We start from the raw sequence: 19,739 nt of genomic DNA, 5'->3' as shown, positions 1-19,739 counted from the left end.
TGGATATTCTGATAACTTCCAAAATGACTAAAAATATATTTATGTATATTATAGTTACTAATTAAAAATAGTTTTTTGGAATGCTTTTGATCATTGTATATACAGTGGAGAACAACCTACAATTTCCTCAATTTCAAGGACACGGCTTAGTCCTATTTGAAGTTATCCTAACATGAGTAGAAGGGCAGCTTTTTAAGCATATTTCATAAATTAATTGTATTCTGAAGCACAGTATAAAAAACCTAAATGACATATTTGAAAAAGATCAAAATTAGGGAACACTTACAGATACCTTCAAGTTATTGGTGTTAATCTGGCACCTTGTGCTAATTTCCTTAATTATATGACAAACCCTATTTAACTGGCAGCATTCCTCCAATTTTCACTGAGAGTGTAAGATGGTGGGCCGCTCTATATGACTGAAACCCTGCGACAGGAGGTTGTCCAGATGAAGGCCAAAGGGATGGCCCTTTCAGCAATTACAAGAGAAGTTGGCCATTCCAAATCTGTGATTTCTCGAATATTACAGGTTTACAATGACACCAATTCATTCAAGTCTCCCAAAAAGGCTGGTCATCCATGTAAGACAAATGCACGACAGGATAATGCAGAGACTCTTAACGGGGAATCGGTTCAACACTGCAGATGGAATTTCTCACCAGTTCAGTGATGAACAGGGTATGGATCTGTTTCATTATATTTAAGAGAAGTCGGTGAGAGCAAGTTTAATTTATTTGGGTCTGATGGGAAACATTTTATTCAGCATCAAACTGAGGAAAGACTGAGAAAGTGCGTAAAGAAGCCAGTGAAAGGTGGAGGAGGAAGTGTAATGGTTTGGGGGATATTTTCTGCAGCAGGAATTGGGCCTCTTATAAAGCTACATGGCAGAGTAAATGCAAATATTTATCAGAACCTCCTGCGGCAACATGCAGTTCCATCCCTGCAAGCATCTCCAAATCAGCCTGCAATTTTCATGCAGAACAATGTCCCCGTCACACTGCAAAACAGCTAAAGCAGTTCCTTGAAGCTAAGAACATTGAAATAATGAAATGGCCAGAATCCTGATCTAAACCCAACTTAAAATCTCTGGACAATCATTGCGACAAAGTTATGGCTATGGAATAGACTAGAAGAAGAGTGGACCAAGATCACACCAGCGCAGTCTGAGAAACTAGTGATGTCCTGTGGCCGCAGATGCGTTGAAGTCATTAAAAGCAAGGGCCTGTACACTTCCTACAAATTTATGACAGCTGTAACCCTCCAAAATTTTAGTTGTAATATTCTTTTGTGCAACAGTGGTTCTCTAATTTTGTTCATTGTGTTTTCCACAAAATAAAGGTTATTGTTGAAATGCCTTGGTTATTTCGTCAAACATGTATAACAATGGTATACCTACTACAGCTGATATTCCTTCAAATTGTGAGCGATAACAATATTTTAGAAATAATCAAGTATTTATAGATTTTGATCTCCACATATCCAATAATACATTTATATAATTAAATACACATTAAATAGCAAAAACACCACAAGTTATTGGTTTATACTGTTTAAATGCATTTCCCAAAACACTGCAAACCTCATATAACACAAACAGAGAAAAAATAATTAGTTTGTACCTTCTCATGTTAACATTTTGTTGGTCATTTGTTTTGATTACCTACTTTGTATCCTATTTTCAGAAAGTTTGAATATCTGCATTCAGTCACTCATCTAAATGGTTTCTCTTTGGCTAAAAATGTATCCTGGATTTAGGATGAGAAGTTTGTGCTATTGCTCATGTAACAAAGACAGTGATGAGGAGACAATGACATGCATTTTCTGTCCACTTCTAGCAACACACATCAAGTATGTGTTATCATTATGACCTTCAGTTTACACGTTAACGCAGGAAACACGACTTACAAAGCTGCCCGGTCACTAAACTTAAATGTCTAAACGATAATCCCTGTCTTTACACCGTCGCACTGATAAGAGTAACAAAGACGAAGGACAAAACAAAGATAACAACATAATCCATATACTCAATCTGAATGAGGAAGTGATTCAGAATGCCACTGCCAAAGTTTCACATGTAACAGTGTACTTCAGGGTCAAGGATTCTTCAGTCAGCTCTTGCATAAAACATTACTACTCAGAACTTTAGAGTCCACCACACAGCAGGTGGAACTCTATTCAGAGCCGTAAGAGATCCTGTGGTCCTTTATCCTCAAGGACAAGCTAAGAGACCGGCAACAAACACAAACCTATGAAAGGATTTTCTATGTTCTACAAAGGCAATGGGTAACTTTGTGGTAAAACAGTTAGTTATAATTTCTCTTTGTTTAAAATTTACATCTTTGTTTAAAACTGAATCATCTTACTTTAACATCAGGCAACAGATGTGTTATGCACGTCTCCTCTATGTTTCATTACAAAAATAACTTTCTAAAAAAAGTCCTAAAAAGAGTTTCCTAATGCTGCTGACTTTCATTTGGGGAGTAATAGGTTAGTCTCAAGCAAAATGTAAAATTATTATGAAAATTAGCAATGAGAAATGGTGCGTTTATGGTTGACTGCTTTCATATACGCTATTATATCCATGTTTTATTGGAGAACAGTCCATGAGAGATCCATTTTTCTTGAACATTCACACTTGGGAGTGGACATTAATTGCTCTCATTATGATGTGCACTCAAGGGAGAATGTTAAGTGCAACAGCTGAGAGCACCAAATCACAATGAGAGTTTAAGTAGGAACATCAGTCGCATGACCGCAATAAGCACCACTGAAATTTCAAAAATCCGTCCATAAATTTAAATGTGGCATTTATGCACTTTCAAAACCTGCTAAATGTAGTTACGACTCAGTGGAAAGGACACATATATCAGTAGTATTCATTAGGCCTTGGTGATGTTTTATGCTAGATTTTTTTAGTAATTTAACAATATTTAACTAAATATATCCACTGTTTAAAAGTTTGTGTTCAGTAAGGTTTCTTTGTTTTTGAAAGTAGTATTTTGCTCACCAAGGATGCATTTATTTGAGCAAAAACAGCAACATTGTAAAATATTACTAATTAAAAAAAAAAAAAATTATATATATTTTGAAAATAGAATATTTAAAAATGTAACTTGTAAATGTCAAATAAAATATTTTATCCTCATGATAGAAAATCTGAATTTTTAGCAGCCATTACTCCAGTCTTCTATTCACATGATCCTTCAGAAATTATTATGCTAGTTTAGAGCTCAAAAATAATCAATTAATAATAATAATAATAATAATAATAATAATAATGTTTTATATCGTTTTTTAACGGTAGTGTATTTCAATATGTAATAGGAAGTTTCACCCCAGGAAAAACATTTAACTTTAAAATGATATTTTATAGCAATATGCACCATTTAGTCTTTTGAGTCTTTCATAGTTTTAGTCTAGTTTTAATCGACGAAAAGTCATTGCCTTTTTGTCAACTTTTAGTCAAACTGCAGTTACCAACATTTATTTTGGTAGCTATTTTATATGTAGTATTCAAACAAAAATAGTCATCAATTCTTCTCTTTAGACCAAATCAATTAAGCTTAGTTATGAGAAATTTGAATCAAGGATTGAATTTGGAAAAACTGGAACACATTTTTATTTTTTGGTAGAGATATAAATTAAACAAATTTTTTAGATACAGTAGGTTTACTTAACAAAAATACATTTATTTAACATCTTGTTGGTTAACATTTATGACAGATAATTAGGAATGCTGTCCATTTAAGATGGAAGGTATGCATGCAATAGCCTACTGACATACATTCAGTTTTCACCCACCTGTTTAAGCTCACTTAAACCATAACGGACTGTATTTCCGTGAGATACTCTACATGAGAGACATGTGGACTGTTGTGTGTGTATTTGAGCACTGAGAACTGATCGCGCACTGTATGAGAACTGAAGAAGTGGAGCGTGTGCGAGAGAGCACTTCTATCAGCGCGTTTCCGCCTATCGCACCTTCACTGACTTTGTTAATCGACAATGAATTGTGACTCCCGGGAAAAACGGGACGCCTGGTCACCCACTCCCTAACCCTTCGGGTGCTGAGGCCATTGTTTCAGATCGCTAGTTCGCATTTGGTAGCCTATCCGTCCACCGCGGCTGCCATGCAAACGCACCTTATCCAATGACAGAGACGCACATTTTGAAAGATAAGACAGTTAACTTAGCCTATAGGATGTATTTTGAATGTCCGGTAGTCCTCAAATAACATTTTAGTCCCGTCTCGTCTTGTTAATGAAGACGCGCATAAATTTCGTCATAGTTTTTATCATCAGATATTAGTTTTAGCTCGTCAACGTCTCGTCTTAGTCACAGAAAAAAGGTTCGTTGACATTTTTCGTCGTCGTCTTCAACGAAATTAACACTGCAGCAGGCCAATAGGTATCACATTGGACGCAGCTGCCATCAGACCCAGCAGGCTCTGAAACTGCTTGACAGTGAGTGACTAGCCTTCTTTCACCCTCTTGACTTTCGTGAGGATTGACTCGATCCGAGCAGGAGACATACATGCCTGCATCGTGGTCAAATCCCACACCACCCCCAGATAAGTGGTTCTCTGTAATGGAGAAAGCACACTTTTCTTGGGGTTCAGTCTTAACCCCAACACTTTCATGTGAGCGAGAACAACATCTCGATGTTGAGCCGCCCTGCGCTCTGATTGAGCGAGAATCAACCAATCGTCGATGTAATGGAGTATGCGGACGCCCCGTAGCCACAGCGGAGCTAACGCGGCATCCACACAGTTCGTAAAAGAGCGAGGTGAGAGTGCTAGGCCGAAGGGAAGTACCCGATATTGGTAAGCTTTGCCCCCGAAAGCAAACCTCAGGAACTTCCTGTGAGAGGGAAGGATGGAGACATGGAAGTATGCATCTTTTATATCGATCGCGACAAACCAGTCCTCGGACCTGATTTGAGACACGACCTGCTTGAGAGTAAGCATCTTGAACTTCAGTTTGCTGACGGAGCGGTTCAACTGCCGCAGATCTAAAATGGGATGCAACCCTCCATCCTTCTTTGGAACTATGAAGTACCGGCTGTAGAACCCGGACTTTCTTTCGTGAGGAGGAACCACCTCGATGGCCTCCTTCCTTAAGAGAGTATCTACCTCTTGTTCCATTACCAGAGCCTGCTCGGGGCCCACTAATGTGGAATTCACCCCGTTGAATTGAGGCGGACGAGAATCAAACTGGATTCTGTAGCCTCTCTCTACAGTGCGCAGGACCCATCGAGACACATTTGGCAGTAGTTTCCAAGCTGTGAAATAGTCTACTAAGGGAACCAGTCTCTCGAGACTGGCCTCTGGTGTAATCAGAGCGGCTAGCTGCTCCAGAGACCACCAAAGGGGTGGCGAGCATCCCAGCTCCGCTACGGTCCCGGGCGGAGGAAACTGATATGTGTGCTCTCTGGAGACCGCTGTGCCCTGGAACACCGTATGTGGCAGGGTTAGCAGATCGATCTCATGAGGGCGCTGGGGGACGATGATCACCGTACGTTGTGGTGATCGTCGCTCTACCCCAGCAGGGGCTACCCTCATAAGCCTTGGTCCACCACCATCAGGGCTTCTTGGCCGAAGACCTCTTCGCCTGAAGCATGGTCCGCAGATTCTGCTTAGGCTGGGAGGTCTTCGACCGTGCACTCTTCTTACCACCCCGCCTCCTATGTGAGGAGCCAGCACGCGGCAGGGGCTGCTCTCGCAACAACAACGGAGTCAACAGCGTCACCGAAAAGGCCGGAAGGCGACAGCTGGGCGTCCGAAAGGAAGACCCTGTCATGGTCTTTAATATCCGACAGGGTCAACCAAAGATGCCTCTCCGCCGCCACCAGGGCTGCCATAGACCGCCCAATGGCATGGTGGCGCGGAGAGACAAATCAGCGGTTTTGCGGAGTTCACAAATGTCCTCCGCAGAAAATCCCTCGCCCTCATCTATCTCTTTGAGTAGGTCAGCCTGGTATGCTTGCAGCACCACCTTGGTGTGCAGACATGAGCCAGCCTGATCCGCTGCCGCGTACCCCTTGCCCACCAGCACTGACGATGTGCGCAGCGGCTTGGTGGGCAGGGTCGGCCCGAGGAGAAGTATCCGCCAGGTGGGCTTCTGCTCTCGAGGAGCGGTCATGGGATCTGACAGGTGAGGATGGAGATAGAGACGATCCCTCCATCAGATCCCACTGCGAACCCCACGAGCGCCTCAACCTCAGCGGAAGCGGGGCCAGTGCTGCGGGGAACGGCAATGAAAGAGCCCTCCCCGGAGAAGAGGGCCTTTCGGGAGCGAAGCACATGCAGAGGAAGGCCCTCGCAGTGCGGGCAATCAGCCCCCTCGAGAGCCGCCTCCGCGTGTCCTGCTCCCAAGCAAAGCACACACAAGCTGTGTGTATCCCCCGCACACAAAAAACGTTTGCAGGGAGGAACACACAACTTATATTGCGCTTCTCCCACATGCTTCGCCTTAATCTGGCTCTTCTTAGACATAGCTATAAGACAGACAACAGTAAATAAGACTGACAGAAACAGAGGGCTAGCTGAATGACAGAAAGCTGACGCCGGTTTCACCGCACGTGCTTTTATACCAGCTAGTCATTACATCACCTCGTCCGTGACGTCCCTCCCATCCATTGGACAGATTTCATTAGTATTCAGAGCCGGTTACGCTGAAGGCGTTCCCCAAAGCGTCTCCAGACGCAGCTCGAGTTCCTGAAGAGGAACTGGTTATTCTAGTCTTGTGGCTGCTGTTCCAATGATCTCTATAGTTTGCTATGTGGAGTTGACTTTGTTTGAGAATATACATTCCTTTGTCTCCTAAACTTTTGCTAAAGGGAATGTTAAGAACTGGCCAAGTCACGTTCCAGGCTGGATCGAGGAAATTATATTGCTTTGAATGTTTTGAACTTGTGCTTCCTTAACCATTAGCTAACTGGGCAACAAGTACTAAGGTAAAATAATATGATCTTGCATGTAGTGCAAATGTGTTGTCCCTGCTCCCTGTATCCAGTGCATGCTTTAAAAATGAGGTCATGTGACTTGTGAGAATGGTCTTTACTACTCGTCCCCCTCCCTCTTTAAAAGACCGGCCCTCATTCCAATCCCCGTCTCATTCTCTGCCACTTTATCATTTATTTACAATACTGAATACATGAGCGAATGAGAAGGAACAGAAAGCATGAGGTGCCACATTGATGATTTATTCGTGCCTTTGGCTCATGCATCTATCTTAGGTAAGATAACAAACTGTTTGCAGAGTCATGCTGTCATGCTTCGCACTAGTAACACTGAAAATGTGCTTTGACTTCCAGAGCGTTTCATTATCCCCATTTCTTTGTCTAGGCTTCTACGGCGGGTCTTCACTTACCACAGTAATTGGGTGTTTTTAGAGAACAGTGATTCTAGTTTAAAGCATATGTATGAATGCAGGCAATCAAATCCATTTTTTTTTTCAAAACATCCCTGGGTCTACAGTGCTATTAATTTCATATGCAATTATTTTCAGTACAATAGTGTGTTGTTGAACACTCAGTGCCTGAACACACATTTAATTTATCTTCATAAAACATGAGGAGTACACACGAGCAGCTTTTTGTGTGCAATGTTTATCTGGTCAGCCTCATTACAAACTGCCTGGGTTTTTTAAGAATGGGATTCTGTGTTCAAAAAGGAAGAATAAAGCCCTTTTGGACTTCGGCTGGTAAATTGCTAATTTAAGGCATGAAGTAGTGCTGCAAAAAAAACAAAAGAGTTATTTACTTAAATCAAGAATTTAACTTTTTTGGCACACACATAGACAGGTAGCTATCAACCTGTCAAATCGCTTGAGACTGCTCTTATTTTGCTCATCCAGAGACCTTGACTTCAATGTGACTGGCTCTGTAATTTTGCCAAAGACATTGACTTGTCCCCCAGGACAAATGTGTTTCTCTAGGATATATAGACAAAGAGCATGGAAAGGCATCAGGGAGTCTGTTAAAAGAAGATGGTGTTGATTGATAGAGTGGTGACAGGGTAAAATACAAGCTTGGTGTAGTGCATCTGTGGGAGTAAAAGGATGTGCAAATATTTCTGGCATGAAATGTCAAAGGGAATTATTCAAAGAAGCCAAATCCCAAGGACAGGAGAAAGGAATCAAGGGCCTTGATTTGACATGCAAACCCCACTTGCTTGAGAAAAATAGCGAGTCTGATGGACAACAGTTGATGGATATACTGGATGCGGTGTTCACTGAAATTGGTCTACACTACAAACTTAATTGACTTTCTTTTTTCTTTTAAAATCACAATTTCTGTTTGAAGATTTGCAATGATGAGTCTAACTAGTGAAATGTTTAATCAATTTTTCAAAGTATGCTGATGATAACATGAGTGCACCATAGGAATCAAAGCTAATGGCTTTAAAACAATAGCTCAGCCAAAAATTAATTCAATCATAATTTGCCTACTTTATTTTATGGAACACACACACACACAAAAAAAAATCCCCTGCTCTTTTCTGTATAATGAAAGTGAATGGTGAGGTTGACAAGTTCCAAAATTGAATCATACAAGCACTCCATATTATTACTGAGCGCTATATTCCATGTCTTCGAAGTCATATGATACATTTGTGTTATTCACTGGAAATCCTGACTTTCGGCGTAGCTCTCAAATCTCATTTATGGAATATGATTACATGCATATATTCAAATTTGTTAAACCAGGTTTGTTTATGAGACACATTACACAACTTTGTGTGCCATTTTTTAAATCTTCTGGTCATCGTTCACTAACGCTCCATGGGAAAAAGTTAACTATTTTATCCATACTTTAAATTTGTATGAATTTGTACCATCTCATCCGTACATTTTCATACGATCTGAGGGTTGGGTTTAGTGGTGAACCATCATTTTTTGTTTCTTTTCTAAAAACCATAAAGTTATATACAAATTTATGTGAAATTGCCAATTTGTAAAATAGTTACATATTTCTTCCATGAGATTGGGTTGGAACAAGCAGTGTCCAAACGGGTAAAGCAGTGTGCTAAACTTCTTTTGTGTTCCATGGAGGAAAGAAAGTCAATACTGGAACGACGTGAGGGAGACACAGACTTTCCAATATTTTTGTCTAGCAGGAGAAAAGAACAGATACCAACGTCGGCCCATCAGCGACTGAAGCACAGGCTGATATGACCTCTGAAGGCAATTCAATTCTGAAGCATGAGGATATGACAAAGACCACAGCACATCTGTGTTCACTTAGTCACAAAGACGTCAGGTGGGGAGCTGAGAAGCCGCTGAACAGGCCAAATATAGGATATCTTGGTATTTAGTCACTTGAATCAACTCGAAAGCAACACATTTAAACGTTTAGTTTCCAAAGTAATCTGATGGAGTCATAACCGACAAACTTTTATGGTGTTTCAACAGGTCAGATTCAGAAATCAAAACACTGACACTCACATACACAACTGAGCTCCAATGCTCTGTTTAAATTATTTACAGAAGGAGACTAATCTGACCCTCAGGTCAGTGTACAGGAAAGCCCTTAAATATCATAAAAAAATGATACAGTGGTATGGGGTTAAAGTCTCTCACAACAGAGAACATCTAATGCAACCACATGTCCAGCATTAAGACTGATAGTGAAAGAGCTTTGCATATACTGTGTGACTGGGATTTTAAGATGTACAGGACAAGGAAATACGGATTACAACAGGATACATTCTTACAATAGTATTGTTGACAGAATAAATACAATACATTTGCCTGATTTGTTGCACTTACTGAAAATTCTCACATATTCTGAAACACTTTTTTTGAAGCATAAACATTGATAATGCTCAGTATTTCCATACAGTGTGCTAGGACCTTAGGTCTTAATTTGCCTAAATCAAGTTTGCCTATTTTGCACGTTTTTAAATAGTACACTATTTGTATAATTTGCATGGCAGGTATTTTATTTCTAGCTGCTGTTGCAATGCAATTAGATTCATTGTGTGTCTAACCACGTTTCTTGAAATCTTCAGCTGTATTGTGAAAACCTTCAACATGACTAAGCGGAATGAAAACATTCTGGAGAGTGGCAAAGTTATGAACGTCCCTCTGAAATCCGAGGTATGCTTTTATGACGCAGTGAGAGGGAATCTCACATCTTTATCACTCTCAAGGGTCCTTTCATCCGTAATGCACAACACCGGAGGGCACAGCAAACACATCCATCACTCTGGCAATGACCTTCCACAGCTATAAGTGAAGGACTTGTTTGCAGTACCTTCATGAACACAACTTAAACCTGCCTGGTTTGCTGGTCTAACCTGGTTTATGCAGGTCTAGCTGGTTTCCAATATGGCATTTAGTTGATTTAGCTGGGCAACTTGCTTGTTTTAGAGAGGTAGTGCACACAGCATACCATCTTAGACTGGCCAAATGTGTTTTAGTATAAAGTAAGCCTTTTCTACCTTGTGAATGCTGTTTGTGCTTTAGTTCTTCTCACCAACAGGTTCATTCACATTTGACTCAAACTCTATAGCCCCACTGACAGATTTCTAGCCTTTCTCCCGTCCTTACCTTCCAGCATAACCTCTCTGCCTGCTTTCTTCAGCACCTGCACCGCCTCGTCGTGCGTGGCGTCCCGCAGATTGATCGCGTTCACGGACAGTATCGCGTCCCCCACATAGAGTGACTCAGTCTGGTCCGCAGCCAGACCTTTGAATATTTTACTAATAAGAATAGGCATCTTGTTCTCCTTCCCGCCTTTTATGCTTATCCCTAATCCACCGACCTCCTGCTTGATAACTTTGACACATCTTTTGCGGTTCGCAATCGCTTCGGGAACTTGTGAATCCGTGAAAGGAGTCCTTACTCCGGCTTTGGGACTGTTGGTGGGGTCCGGCTGGTCACCGTAGGATCCGTTGGTGGTGATGCCGTTCAGGTTAACGCCGGCGTCCGTCGCGGGCTCCTCGCAGCTGAGCGTCAGCGACGCGTCGCTTAAACTCGCCAGGACCGCGTGCCATCGCTCTCGTACCAGCACCTCCAAACATGCACTTTTCTGCACTCTGTTACCACAAACCGCCATCTTTGAAGCATTCTTAAAATGCCATGTGATTTCATACACGCGCACAGGACTTTACCCCCGAACAGGGAAAAAGTTGTGATTCAGGTTGGATAGTTTCAGCCCATCTACAGGCTCCACATGCATATCCTCTTTGGGTGGAGCAAACGCTGAGATGTCCTGTGTGTGGCCATGCTGAACTCTCTCTCTCTGTCAGGAAATGTTCGGATTGAAGTCTGTGTGATTCATCTGTTAAATACATCATCTATCACAGGCACGGTCTTGTCTTAATAAACTGTGTTCAGCACTCAGTTGAAAGACGGCAATTCACATCTTTAAACCGGCGGTTCTTCTTAAAGTTTGAAGTGTAAATAAGCAGTCTGGGAATGATAAAGAATGTATATTAGAAATGTTCAGGTAACGTGTTTCTTATTAACTCTTAAGTTACCTCAGGTGAACGCGATTTCTGTTCACCAGCGTTTAAGTTACGTCGTTAATCATACGTTGGTGGTCACTGAAATATTTAAAACGCCAACTATAATAAGAAACAGTTATATTTAAAAAGAACATGTTCTTTTAAGACCGCAATAACCACCAGTAATTAATTGCGGTCAGGCCAGCCTGCACTTTGAAAAACACGGTCATTCTAGCCGCCAAGTTATTTTGTGGTGCGCGCATATACTAGGCGTGTCGGTAATAGCGTGTAAAAACTCAGATCAGAGGAAAAGCGCTCTCTGGCATTCATTCAGACAGTTTCTCTGTCAATTAATTAATCAATTCATTAATAAATAAAAATAATACGTTTAACATGGTCTGATATAAATAAATAAATAGACCGATTAATATGAAATAACAAAATAAAAGCCTTTTACAACTTGCATTTAACCATTTTTATCTGTAAATACACATAGTTATAAAAAAAAAAAAAAACCTGTCTCCACAAAAAAAAACTCCCTGTTTCCACACACCACTTTTAATTCAGATTAATAGTCCACTGACCCAGGGTGTCTCTCAACCAGTTTCAAGAGGATCTGGTGTTACATTACATAATAAGAGCCCTCCAAAAAATCATATTATACCTGTTCTGCCTGTGATTTTGGATAACTCTAAAAAGGAAACTGCCTGTTTCCACAGACCAGTTTCGATTCAGATTAATAGTCCACTGCCCCAGGGTGTCACTCAACCAGTTTCAAGACGATCTGGTGTTGCATTACAAAATAAAAGCCCATCCAAAAACTCATATATGACCAGTTTTGTCTTTGATTTGAGATGGCTCTAAAAAGGAAACTCCCTGTTTCCACAGACCAGTTTCAATTCAGATTAATAATCCACTACCCCAGGGTGTCACGCAACCAGTTTCAAGACGATCTGATGTTGCATTACATAATAAGAACCCTCCGAAAACTCATATTTTACCTGTGATTTTGGATAACTCTAAAAAGTAAACTCCCTGTTTCCACAGACCAGTTTCAATTCAGATTAATAGTCCACTGCCCCAGGGTGTCACTCAACCAGTTTCAAGACAATCTGATTTTGCATTATAAAATAAAAGCCCTCCAAATCTCATATGCTACCTGTTCTGCCTGTGATTTTGGATGGTTCTAAAAAGGAAATTCCCTGTTTCCACAGACCAGTTTGAATTCAGAGTAATAGTCCACTACCCCAGGGTGTCACTCAACCAGTTTCAAGACGATCTGATGTTGCATTACAAAATAAAATCCCTCAAAAAACTCATAAATGGCCAGTTTTGTCTTTAAATTCAGTTAGCTCTAAAAAAGGAAACTCCCTGTTACCTGGTCGCCCGGAGGAGGTGGAGTCTTCTGTGCAGTGGTGCTGTTTTGTGCCTCAAAGCGAGCAAAGAAGGTATTCAGCTCGTTCAGCAGGTGGATGGTGCTGTCACAGGTCTGTGGTGGGGCCTTGTAGTCCGTGATGGTCTGTATCCCCTGCCACAGGCTCCGAGTGTCTCCGCTGTCGCTGAAACGATGGGCTATCCTCCTGGAGCACTGTCTCTTGGCCTCTCTGATGCCGTGGGAATGGTTGGCCCTAGCTGTCTTCAGGCCCTCCTCATCTCCAGCTCTAAAGGCAGCGTTCCGAGCCTTCAGAAGTCTGTAAACCTCCCCTGTCATCCACGGCTTCTGGTATATTCGTTTTAGAGGCCTTTTATTTTGAAATTACACATAAGTTAAAACGGTTGGAGTTCACCCTGGGGTGGTGAACTATTCCTTTTTAGAGCTATATCTGAATTTAAAGACAAAATCATATATGAGTTTTGGGGGGCTTTTATTTTGTAATGCAACATCAGATCGTCTTGAAACTGGTTGAGTGACACCCTGGGGTAGTGAACTATTAATCTGAATTGAAACTGGTCTGTGGAAACAGGGAGTTTCCTTTTTAGAGTTATCCAAAATCACAGGCAGAACAGGTAGAATATGAGTTTTTGGAGGGCTCTTATTTTGTAATGCAACATCAGATCGTCTTGAAACTGGTTGAGTGACACCCTGGGGTAGTGGACTATTAATCTGAATTGAAACTGTTATGTGGAAACAGGGAGTTTCCTTTTTAGAGTTATCCAAAATCACAGGCAGAACAGGTAGAATATGAGTTTTTGGAGGGCTCTTATTTTGTAATGCAACATCAGATCGTCTTGAAACTGGTTGAGTGACACCCTGGAGTAGTGGACTATTAATCTGAATTGAAACTGGTCTGTGGAAACAGGGAGTTTCCTTTTAGAGCCATCTCAAATCAAAGACAAAACTGGTCATATATGAGTTTTTGAAGAGCTTTTATTTTGTAATGCAAGATCAGATTGTCTTGAAACTGGTAGGTGACACCCTGGGGTAGTGGACTATTAATCTGAATTGAAACTGGTCTGTGGAAACAGGGAGTTTCTTTTTTAGAGCTATCTGAATTTAAAGACAAAATTGGTCATATAGGAGTTTTGGAAGGACTTTTATTTTGTAATGCAACATCAGGTCGTCTTGAAACTGGTTGAGTGATACCCTGGGGTAGTGGACTATTACTCTGAATTGAAACTGTTCTGTGGAAACAGGGAGTTTCCTTTTTAGAGCTATGCAAAATCACAGGCAGAACAGGTAGTATATGAGATTTGGAGGGCTTTTATTTTATAATGCAACATCAGATCGTCTTGAAACTGGTTGAGTAAAACACTGGGGTAGTGGACTATTAATCTGAATTGAAACTGTTATGTGGAAACAGGGAGTTTCCTTTTTAGAGTTATCCAAAATCACAGGCAGAACAGGTAGAATATGAGTTTTTGGAGGGCTCTTATTTTGTAATGCAACATCAGATCGTCTTGAAACTGGTTGAGTGACACCCTGGGGTAGTGGACTATTAATCTGAATTGCAACTGTTATGTGGAAACAGGGAGTTTCCTTTTTAGAGCTATGCAAAATCACAGGCAGAACAGGTAGTATATGAGATTTGGAGGGCTTTTATTTTATAATGCAACATCAGATCGTCTTGAAACTGGTTGCGTGACACCCTGGGGTAGTGGACTATTAATCTGAATTGAAACTGTTATGTGGAAACAGGGAGTTTCCTTTTTAGAGTTATCCAAAATCACAGGCAGAACAGGTAGAATATGAGTTTTTGGAGGGCTCTTATTTTGTAATGCAACATCAGATCGTCTTGAAACTGGTTGAGTGACACCCTGGGGTAGTGGACTATTAATCTGAATTGAAACTGGTCTGTGGAAACAGGGAGTTTCTTTTTTAGAGCTATCTGAATTTAAAGACAAAATTGGTCATATATGAGTTTTGGAAGGGCTTTTATTTTGTAATGCAACATCGGGTCGTCTTGAATCTGGTTGAGTGACACCCTGGGGTAGTGGACTATTAATCTGAATTGAAACTGTTCTGTGGAAACAGGGAGTTTCCTTGTTAGAGCTATGCAAAATCACAGGCAGAACAGGTAGCATATGAGATTTGGAGGGCTTGTATTTTGTAATGCAACATCAGATCGTCTTGAAACTGGTTGAGTGACACCCTGGGGTAGTGGACTATTAATCTGAATTGAAACTGGTCTGTGGAAACAGGGAGTTTCCTTTTTAGAGCCATCTCAAATCAAAGACAAAACTGGTCATATATGAGTTTTTGGAGGGCTTTTATTTTGTAATGCAACACCAGATCCTCTTGAAACTGGTTGAGAGACACCCCGGGGCAGTGGATTATTAATCTGAATTAAAAGTGGTGTGTGGAAACAGGGGTTTTTGTGGAGACAGGGGTTTTTATTTTATATCTATGTGTATTTACAGATAAAAATGGTTAAATGCAAGTTGTAAAAGGCTTTTATTTTGTTATTTCTCATCAGACTGTTTTTCATATTAATTGGTCTATTTATTTATTTATATCAGACCGTTTTAAACTTATTCTTTTTATTTATTAATTAATTGATTAATTAATTAATTCATTAATTGACAGAGAAACTGGCTGAATGAATGCCAGAGAGCGCTTTTCCTTTGATCTGAGTTTTTACACGCTATTACCGACACGCCTAGTATATGCGCGCACCACAAAATAATGTGGCGGCTAGAATGACCGTGTTTTTCAAAGTGCAGGCTGGCCTGACCGCAGTCTAACGCGTCTTGTAAGTATAAACATAGATTTCCGCTGCTGTAATTCACATGAATTGCGGTGCAGTTTTTGAATTAAACTGAAAGTTGCTTTGTACCTTGACTCAATGTTGCCGTCGAATGTGCGTAATTGAGAAAAAGTTATTTGTGATAATTATCTCCAAGCAAGGTGACAAAAACGGATGTGTTACATCATGTAAACAAAACACTGCAAATGAGAACAGCCCGCACAGCTTTCAGTGAAGATAAAAGTTGAGTTTTTATTGCTATCTAGTGTTTATTCTTGGTTACTGCATTTACACGACACCATACAGAAAAGAAATAGCGCAATTGTATTTTGTTTGCATTTCATTTGTATTTTCTATATTTTATCGTTTGTAAGCAGCATTTTTGTTTAATGTGTAATCCTATATATTTATGTTTAAATATATTTATACCAAAAAATGACAATATAGCCTATTTACATTTTCTACAAAAATATGTTTCAGCCATTTTTGTATATTTCTGAAAAGCATTTTAAAATATATTTTGCTCTATATATTTCAACCCAAGAAAATAGTCACGTCAAATTTATAGAAAAACGTTATTTGTTGTGTAATCATATACATATAATCATATATATGTATTAATTAAACTATTATTATTATCTCTAGTTGGCTATTGCATTTAGCCTAAATGTAGGCTACTGTAAGATTGGAAATGTATTTTCTTGCCCCTCAAATACATTTCCAAATATATTTTGGTAAATGAAGGTTGACATGAAATATATTTTCTGTTTCAAAAATATATTCCATTGAGCTTCACTGTTTATAACATATATTTAGAATACATTTAAAATATATTTTGGCCACAAAATATGGGTTATAAAGAGTTTTACAAGGGGCCATATAAAAAGTCTTACTTGCTACTGTGAAATGTAGAAACAAAATAAGATTTAATTTTTACACAGGTAACACAAAAATATAACATCAAAACATAACAAAGTTATGCAGTCGATGGAATACATGCTTGTTTTTACAGTGCCTATAGAAAGTCTTCATACCCCTTCATGTTTTTCACATTTTGTTATGCTGTGTTATTATGTTAAACTGATTTAAATGACTTCTTTTTCCCCCATATAAATCTACAACCCACTCACCATAATGACAGAGCAAAAAACGGATTTATCACAGCTTTGCAAATGGATTAAAAAGGAAACACTGAAAAAATGACATACCCTTTACTCATACTTAGTTAAAGCACTTTGGCAACAATTACAGCCTCAGGTCTTTTTGGGCATGATGCAACAAGCTTTGCACGCATTTGTTTTCTTTGCTTTTTTGCCATTCCTCTCTTTAGATCATCTCAGGTTGGCTGGGGACCATCGGTGGACAGCCATTTATAGGTTTCTCCAAAGATGTCTGATTGGTTCCAAGTCCCAGCTCTGGCTGAGCCACTCAAGGAGTCGTCCCTAAGCCTCTCCTGCATTGTCTTGGCTGTGTGCGTAGGGTGATTGTCACGTTGGAAGGTGAACTTTCGGCCCAGTCTGAGGTTCTGAGAGCTCTGAAACAGGTTTTCATTAAGGATATCTCTGTATTTAGCTGCATTCAGCTTTCAGTCTTCTCTGATCACTTCCCCGGTCCCTGCCGCTGAAAAACACCCCCAATGCATGAAGCTGCCGCCACCATGCTTCACCGTTGGGATGGTATTATGCAGGTGATAAGCGGTGCTTGATTTCCCTCAGACATGAATAAGGAATTGAGGTTCATCAGACACAAACAACCTTTTTTTTTCATAGTCTGAGAGTTATTAGGGTGTATTCTTATAAATTCCTATCAGGATTTCATGTATCTGTACTGAGGAGAAGCTTAAATTTGGTCACTTTGCCATCAAGCCCAGATTGATGGAGTGTCGCAGTGATGTTTGGATGTTTGTTCTTCTGTAAGTTTCTCCCATCTCCATATAAGATCATGGAGCTCAACCAGAGTGACCATCAGTGTCTTTAACACCTCTCTAACCAAGACCCTTCTCCTTCGATTGCTTCGTTTGGCCAGGAGGCTAGATTTAGGAAGAGTCCTGATTGTTTCAAACTTCATCCATTAAGGATTATGGAGGCCAAATGCTCCTGTGAACCTTCAACACAGCAGAATTATTTTTTTGTAGTCTTCCCCAGATCTGTCTCAACACAATCCTGTCTCTCAGCTCTGCAGGCCATTCCTTTGACCTTGTGGCTTAGTTTTTGCTCTGACATCCATTTTAGCTGTTAAACTTTCCAAATCACGTCTAATCAACTGAATTTGCCACAGGCTAACTGCAGTCAGAGTATAGAAACATCTCAAAGACGAAATAGTGAAACTGGAATGCTCCTGATCTAAATTTCAAGTGACAAAGCAAAGGGTATGAAGACTTGTGCAATATCATTTTTTCTGTGTTTCCATTTGAATAAATTTGCAATGCTGTGATAAATCCAATTTTTGCTTTGTCATTATGGTGAGTGGGGGTGTAGATTTATGTGAGAAAACATTTAAAGCAGTTTAACATAATTATGCAACATAACAAAATGTGAAAAAAATGAAGGGGAAGACTTCCTAGGCACTGTAAGTTTGTTTCCTTGTTTTAAATAAGCAGATTGTTTCTGTACTTTACTAATGATCAAAGCAAGAAAAATAAGCTGTAGACTAAATTAGTTCCTCAAAATAAACATTTTCTAAATAGCAGGTTAGATTTGCAAACTTGATAGTGATCCTTTTTATGTTGCATTTCCAATGGTTCAAAAGCTGACTTTGAAGCAAACACTATGATCAAATACAATACAGCAATAAAAAGTGATCAGAAGTGATTTCATTAAGCTATCTAAAGAAAACGAGAAGAACAGTAGTGTGGCTGTGAACAATGTGTGTGCCCTAAACAATGTTTCATGTCGCTCTGGGTTTGATTATGACTAAATTAAGGATTAAGACTTGCATGAAATTTACAAGTTAACCCCACTACAACTTGCAGGAATCTGTGCCTGTAATTTACAAGGCCTGCTCTTCCAGGGGAATGTTTTTTTTCCCCTCTTTTTCCTTTCTAAACTGTGCAAGTGCTTTTTTGTCGGTCCCTCGCGATAGTGAAACAGCAGGGAGGCACATGCAGCTCATTAGAGTTGAAATAAAAGGCCATGTAGGAACGTTAGTGCTCTCAAGTGAATGGTGAGAAGAGAATGACTCAAAGGTGAAGGACAGATGCAGCCATGTACTTTCATTACTTCCCCAATACCATCAAGATTCTTTCTGTGTGTGGTTTAACTATAAAATGATCTTGAAATCACGAGAGCCATGCAAATATTTCATTGGAAATGACATGCTCTTTCTATCAGTATTTCAGCATACTTTTAGTTAGAGATTTTTAACAGGATGCAAATGTGTTAGCCTATATAAATTTATAAAAATGTCATAATTACAATACATTTGTTTTATATCAGTATTCCTAACTGATTCTTATTCACAACTAACAAAAAAATATGTTTTGCTATGTTTGCTAATGTTCCATTACGTTATGAAAATGTTATTTCTGAAAATGTTCAAATTGTCAAATTTGTGTGTGTGTGTGTGTGTTCACTGCTGTGTGTATGCACTTTGGATGGGTTAAAAGCAGTGTACAAATTCCAAGTATGGGTCACCATACTTGGCCATATGTATTTTTTTTTTTCAATGTAATCAGCATTGTCAGCGTTCAGTAGAAAGCGTGCGCATATGACTAATATGACTTACTTAAATTAAAATTGAATGCATTTAAACATATATTTATATAAAATAAAAAAAAATAATAACCATCTATATAAAGCCTATGTAACTGTCTTAAGTCTATATACCTGTCCCACCGCTCCCTTCTGACTTTTGTTTTTATTTCTGGCTGTTAGTGTACTGTATATCGTTGGGTACTGCTATTCCATTGCATCATGGGAACATAGTGGAAGACCAAGCTGTAATGCAATAAGTTCAATTCAAGTTTATTTGTATAGTGCTTTTCACAATGCAAATCGTTGCAAAGCAGCTTTACAGAAAATTAAAGTTTCTACATTATATTTAGTTATAGCTTATCAGTAGTGACTATCTCAAGTTGATGTCCATATGGCAGAAATGTATGGCAA

At 39.6% G+C, this 19,739-nt stretch overlaps 1 protein-coding gene across 1 annotated transcript in view; it reads right to left on the bottom strand.

The window, feature by feature from the left end:
• LOC306878345 (beta-1-syntrophin-like) overlaps nt 1-11,707 on the bottom strand; it is a 33,632-nt gene extending 21,925 nt beyond the window's left edge. The window contains exon 1 of the mRNA XM_079430628.1: nt 10,554-11,707. Within this exon, the coding sequence (XP_079286754.1) occupies nt 10,554-11,061 (508 nt within the window). The 5' untranslated portion in view covers nt 11,062-11,707. The remainder of the gene's footprint in view (nt 1-10,553) is intronic.
• Between the last annotated feature and the right edge of the window lie 8,032 nt (nt 11,708-19,739).

The sequence above is a fragment of the Barbus barbus genome (assembly GCF_936440315.1).
Source record: "Barbus barbus genome assembly, chromosome: 12".
Lineage (NCBI taxonomy): Eukaryota > Metazoa > Chordata > Actinopteri > Cypriniformes > Cyprinidae > Barbus > Barbus barbus.
Note: the sequence above shows the minus strand (reverse complement) of the source record. Positions and strands in the feature narration are given on the sequence as shown.